Source organism: Lupinus angustifolius, chromosome LG11 (assembly GCF_001865875.1).
Source record: "Lupinus angustifolius cultivar Tanjil chromosome LG11, LupAngTanjil_v1.0, whole genome shotgun sequence".
NCBI lineage: Eukaryota > Viridiplantae > Streptophyta > Magnoliopsida > Fabales > Fabaceae > Lupinus > Lupinus angustifolius.
In genome coordinates, this window is record NC_032019.1 from 24663544 (window position 1) to 24669480 (window position 5937).

General features: G+C 36.4%; 1 protein-coding gene across 1 annotated transcript in view; it reads right to left on the bottom strand.

The window, feature by feature from the left end:
• Positions 4170 to 5937, bottom strand: part of LOC109359863 (FT-interacting protein 1-like) — a 2661-nt gene continuing 893 nt past the window's right edge. Inside the window, exon 2 of the mRNA XM_019604557.1 lies at positions 4170 to 5932. Coding sequence (XP_019460102.1) covers positions 4491 to 5932 — 1442 coding nt within the window. The 3' untranslated portion in view covers positions 4170 to 4490. The remainder of the gene's footprint in view (positions 5933 to 5937) is intronic.

The window sequence follows — 5937 nt, forward strand, 5'->3', positions numbered from 1 at the left end:
TCCCAAATTAACTCAGTATAGGAATATTAGTCCAATAAGTCTAAAACACTAAACCATGTCAAACAAAGTCCATTAGGCACCAAGAATCATCAATCATGCTAAATTAAGGTTATGAATAGTGTGTAATATATTGTTCATCAACTGGGTAGTCATATTGTGGGCGATTCGAGACTTGACTCTAGTAGGCGTATTGTCGGTGATTCGAGAATTGACACTAGTAGTCATATCGTGGGTGATTCAAGAATTGATACTGGTAGCCAAATTGTCGGTGATTCGAGAATTGACACTTGTAGCCATATTGTCAATGATTCGAGAATTAGTACTAGTAGTTATATCGTGGGTGATTCGAGAATTGGTATATGTAACCATGTTGTGGGAAATTCGAAACAATGGTAGCAATTTACTCAACTTTTCTTCTCTCCCTCCTTGCTGAAGAATTGTCAATTTCCTTCTCCATCTTTCTTTCTCTAGAACAATATAGAGTGATTTTTAAACCATATTCGAGAATTGATACTAGTAGTCATATTGTGAGAAATTCGAGAATTGACACTCGTAATCACTTTGTGGTAAACTCAAGAATTGACAATAGTAGCTAAATTGTGGGAAATTTGAGAATTGTCATTGGTATTCATATTGTGGGTGATTCAAAAGTTGGTACTGATAGTCATATTATGGATGATTTGAGAATTGACACTGATAGTCATATCGTGTGTGATTCAGGAATTGGCACTGGTAGTCATATCAGGATGATTCTAGAATTGATACTTGTAGCCATTTTGTGGGAAATACGAGAATTGACAATGGTAGCTAAATTGTGGGAAATTTGAGAATTGTCACTGATAGTCATATTGTGGATGATTCGAGAATTGGCATTGATAGTCATATTGTGTATGATTTGAGAATTGACACTTGTAGCCATACATGGGCGGTTCGAGAATTGACAGTGATAGTCATATCGTGGGTGATACGAGAATTGGCAGTGACAGCCATATCGTGGGTGATTCGAGAATTGTTATTGACAACCTTATCATTGGTGATTCAAGAATTGACACTAACAACTATATCGTGGGTGATTCGAGAATTGGCACCCATAAACAATGGTAGCAATTTCCTCAACTTTTCTTCTCTTCCTCTTTGTCGAAGCATTTTCGACTTTTTTCTCCCTCTTTCTTTTTCTAGTATGATATAGTGTGGTTTGTAAACCATACTCGAGAAATGACATTCATAGTGATATTGTGAGAAATTCAAGAATTGACAATGATAGATAAATTGTGGAAAATTTGAGAATTGGGACTAAGAGTCATATTGTGGGTTATTCTAAAGTTGGTACTAATAGACATATTGTGAATGTTTCGAGAATTGACACCAAAAGCCATTTTGTGAGTGATTCAAGAATTGACACTGATAACCACATTGTGGATGATTTGAGAATTGACATTGATAACCATATTGTGGATGATTCGAGAATTGACACTAGATGCATATTGTGGGTAACTAGAGAATTAAAATTGGTATTTTTATTGTGGATGATTCGAGAATGTGCACTGGTAGTCATATTATGGGAAATTCGAAACAATGGTAGTCATTTCCTCAACTTTTCTTCTATCACTCTATGTCGAAGCATTTTCAATTTTCTTCTCCCTCTTTCTTTCTCTGGTACATTATAGAGTGGTATTTGAACCGTATTCGAGAATTGACACTAATAATCATATTTTTGAAATTCGAGAATTAACAATGACAACTAAATTGTGGGAAATTTGAGAATTAGCATCCGTAGGCATATTGTGGGTTATTCGAGAATTGACATTAATAGTCATATTGTGGATGATTCAAGAATTGACATTGGTAACCATTTTGTGGTAAATTTGTGAATTGACACTAATAACCATTTTGTGGTAAATTCGAGAATTGATAATGATATCTTAATTGTGAGAAATTTGAGAGTTAACGTTGATAGTCATATTGTGGGTGATTCGAGAATTGACATTGATAGTCATATAATGAATAATTTGAGAATTGACACCAGTAGCCATATGGTGAGCGATTCGGTAATTGCCACCAATAGCCATACCGTGGGTAATTGGAAAATTGAAATTGATAGTCATATCGTGAGTGATTCTAGAATTGGCACTAATAGCCATATCGTGAGTGATTCGAGAATTGACACTGATAACCATATCGTGGATGATTCTGGAATTGGCATTTCCTCAACTTTTCCTCAATGGTAGTCATTTCCTCAACTTTTCTTCTCCCCATCTTCGTCGAAGCATTTTCGACTTTCTTCTCCATCTTTCTTTCTCTGTTACGTATAAAGTGGTTTTTCAACCATTTTTCGAGAATTGACACCGGTAGTCATATTGTGAAAATTTTGAGAATTGATACTAGTAACCATTTTGGTGGGAAATTCGAGAATTGAGAATGGTAGCTAAATTGTGGGTAATTTGAGATTTGGCACATGTTGTCATATTGTGAGTTATTTGAGAATTGACATTGCTAACCATATTATGGATGATTCGACAACTGACGCTGGTAGTCATGTTGTGGATGATTCTACAATTGACATTGGTAGTCATATCGTATGTGATTCAAGAATTGACACTAGTAGCCATATCGTGGGTTTTTCGAGAATTGAGAATTTGAAACAATAGTAGTCATTTCCTCATCTTTTCTTCTCTCCCTCTCTGTCGAAGTATTTTGGACTTTCTTCGATATAGAGTAATTTTTAAACTATATTTGAGAATTAACACTAGTAGTCATATTCTAGGAAATTCGAGAATTGACATGATCCACATATATGGCAGTCACATAATCCAGTTCTCCAAAGAAAGTGCAAAAGGAAATGGTAAGGTTTGAATTGAGAATTAATGGAAAGCCTAAATGGAATTCTTGCAATGGACATGTATTTTCTTTAATGAAGGGAATGATTAACTGGTAGGAATTCATGGCATGCATGATCATAGAAGGAATGACTCTAAAAGGCAACACTAAAAGTTGAATGAGTCAAATCAAGTCTTCACCTATCTCCATGAAAGAATGGAGCTTACAAGTTAGATACAAATTTACAACTATTGACCATAGAACATGTAACCTGCTCCAGATTAATTGCGGCAATAAAAACACTTGTAAAGCTTTTTTTAATTCATGAGACATGAGACCAAAAGGTTGTATTGCTCCTTGGTAGTTGAGATTCAAGAAGAATTCCATCCCAATCTACAATATGTAAAATAATGTTTTCTTGTTCTGAACCAGTTGTGCATGTTTCTAACATATCAAGTTATCAACTGCTTCAATATGTATCACCTCAAAAGTATGCCCTTGCAAATAAGTTCTGCATTACAGGTTCATATCCTTCACTCTTTGTAAGCTTTCATACTAAATTGTTGGAACAAATGAACATTTGAAGTGTGAAATGAAAAACACCACGTCATACATTGGGTGGTGGAAACACTTCAAGAGTGTTTGTATGCAATAATTTCACTCTCCGGGTGTAGGCAAGTCAGGAAAAAACTCACAATTGGGACACATTTCCTCAACTTTTCTTCTATCCTCTCTTTGAAGCATTTTCGGCTCTCTTCCCTCTCCTTCTTTCTATAGTATGATATAGAGTGGTTTTTAAACCATATTCGAGAATTGACATTGTAGCTATATCGTGGGAAATTCGAGAATTAACATGGATAACTATTTTGTGGGAAACTCGAGAATTGACAATGATAGTCATATTGTGGGAAATTGAGAATCAGCGGTGATAGTCATATTGTGGTGATTTGAGAATTGACATATTGTAGGTGATTTGAGAATTGATACTGATGGTCATATGGTGGGAAATTCGAGACACTAGTAGTCATATTGTGGAAAATTTGAAACACTAGAAGTCATATTGTGGAAAATTTGAAACACTAGTAGCTATATTGTAGGAAATTTGAAACACTGATAATCATATTGTGGGTGATTCGAGAGCGGTTCTCAAAATGCAGTAAGAATACATGAGAAAAGAAAATGAGTAGAAAATGTGAGTTTTTATTTGTTTGCTAGAAAGTTTGATTTTTCATTTGTTTGCTAGAAAATGTATAGACTCATGTTGTGTATAGCTTGTATTCTAAACATGGCTGAGCAGTTCTTATGATTAAGCTATGCATTTGATATGATGAATAATTGATTATATTCCATCTTCCATAGGAACAAGAACAATAATGAAGCCTTATTCCTAGTGGGAAATTAAACTGTCTAGTACATGTGCTACTGGTATTTGTTCAATTAAGTTCACAAAAATGGAAAAATATGATATGGTTACAGATAGTTACCAAAGCAATATCTCTGTCCAAGGATAAATTTGTTGATGCACAATCTCAATCTACTGAGGAGATAGAACTTGAAGGGTATTTTGAATTAAAAAGAAGGAAATGAATAAAATACAAACTGAAGTTTGTATAACATGCAGAAAGTATGTGTAACAGTATTATAGTAAACTTATTTGAAGAAAAAAAACAGATTTATAGTAAACTATCTGTTCTAGCTGATAGTCTCTTGAAGAAATTACTAGGTACAGAAGGTAGCTTGCTCCTAAACTTTGGATGTCTCAAATAATACAGACCTGCTACCAAAGTCACCACCCTGAATGGCACTGCATAGAGAACCAAAGCTGCACAAAAGCTAAATATTAGAAAGAGGCTAGTTGCTCTAGGGTCTCTCCAACTCAGTAGAGATTGAAATCTCTCTCCCTGTGTAGCTATGTCTCCGACAACGGTCTGAATCCTACCTGCAACACTTCTAAGCCTGTCATACCTCATTCTCACTACATCATGTGATCTAGAAGTTGGGAATGTGTCGAACTCTTCGTCAAGTTCATCGGGGTGGACAGCTTCTGCCCATGAGAGTTTAGTATCCATGTGGGGCGGGTGTCTAGGACGGTACCTATAGTTCCACAGACCGATCAAGAAAATGTAGAGAAACACAGTGGGAAGTATCAATTCGGGGTACCATATCAGTATGAGAAAAAGAATATGTACTAGAACTGATGTGATGTGGTTCTTCCAATTGCAAACATCAATGAACCATTTACCCATTGTGATCATGCTAGAGAAAAGGGACATTACGCGAAAGAAGTTAGCCTTGCTTCTTCTCATGCTCCAAACATGGGAATTAACATCCAACATGTACTCCACCACCTCCTTCCTAAGAGGTGGTTCAGATCTGCCAAGCCTCATAGCTACAATATTCATGGCTTGGTACCTTAAGTTGTCTATTTGGTTAACTGTGAAAGGATGTAAGTAATGCATCTTCGGAAGCAAGGGCTGACCATAAGTGTAAACCGTATTAGCTAGTGACAGTGTTGTGAATCTCACTGCTAGCTGAAGTTCACCCATCTTTTTGACTCCGTGCGGATTTAAAACAAGGAGAGGATAAGAATTGGTGTATATCTTATGAACTTCTAGTGTTGAGAGCCGAATCCTTACCTTTCCAATTTGAGTATCTCGGGCTGCTCTGCCACCAGGACCTTTTTCCCCTCCACCCAAATGGCAGTTGTCAAAAACTCCCAATGTTATCACAGTGCAAGGATCATAAACCTCCCATGTGTATTGCTCATTCCATTTAGGACTAAAAGTGTCAATAAGTGTTCTTGTTCGGACCCATTTCTGGCCATATTTAGCGACACAGTATGGATCTGTGCTGCCGCGGCTATCCTTCATCTTCATTGGGGGAAGCCCTTGTGCTCCTAAGATACCTACTTCAAGTATCCCTATAGGCTGCTTCCATAGCTGTCTTGCTGTTGGTCTTTGATCGCTAATGTACAATGTCGATTCGTCTAGGACATGGTATCCACCTTCAAGGCAAACTCTCAGGTGAACCTTGCTAGAAAACTTAAGCTCATTATTTCTATCATTTTCTATCACACCAAAACCAAATTTCTCAAGATTGAACCAACGAGAATGAACTGGC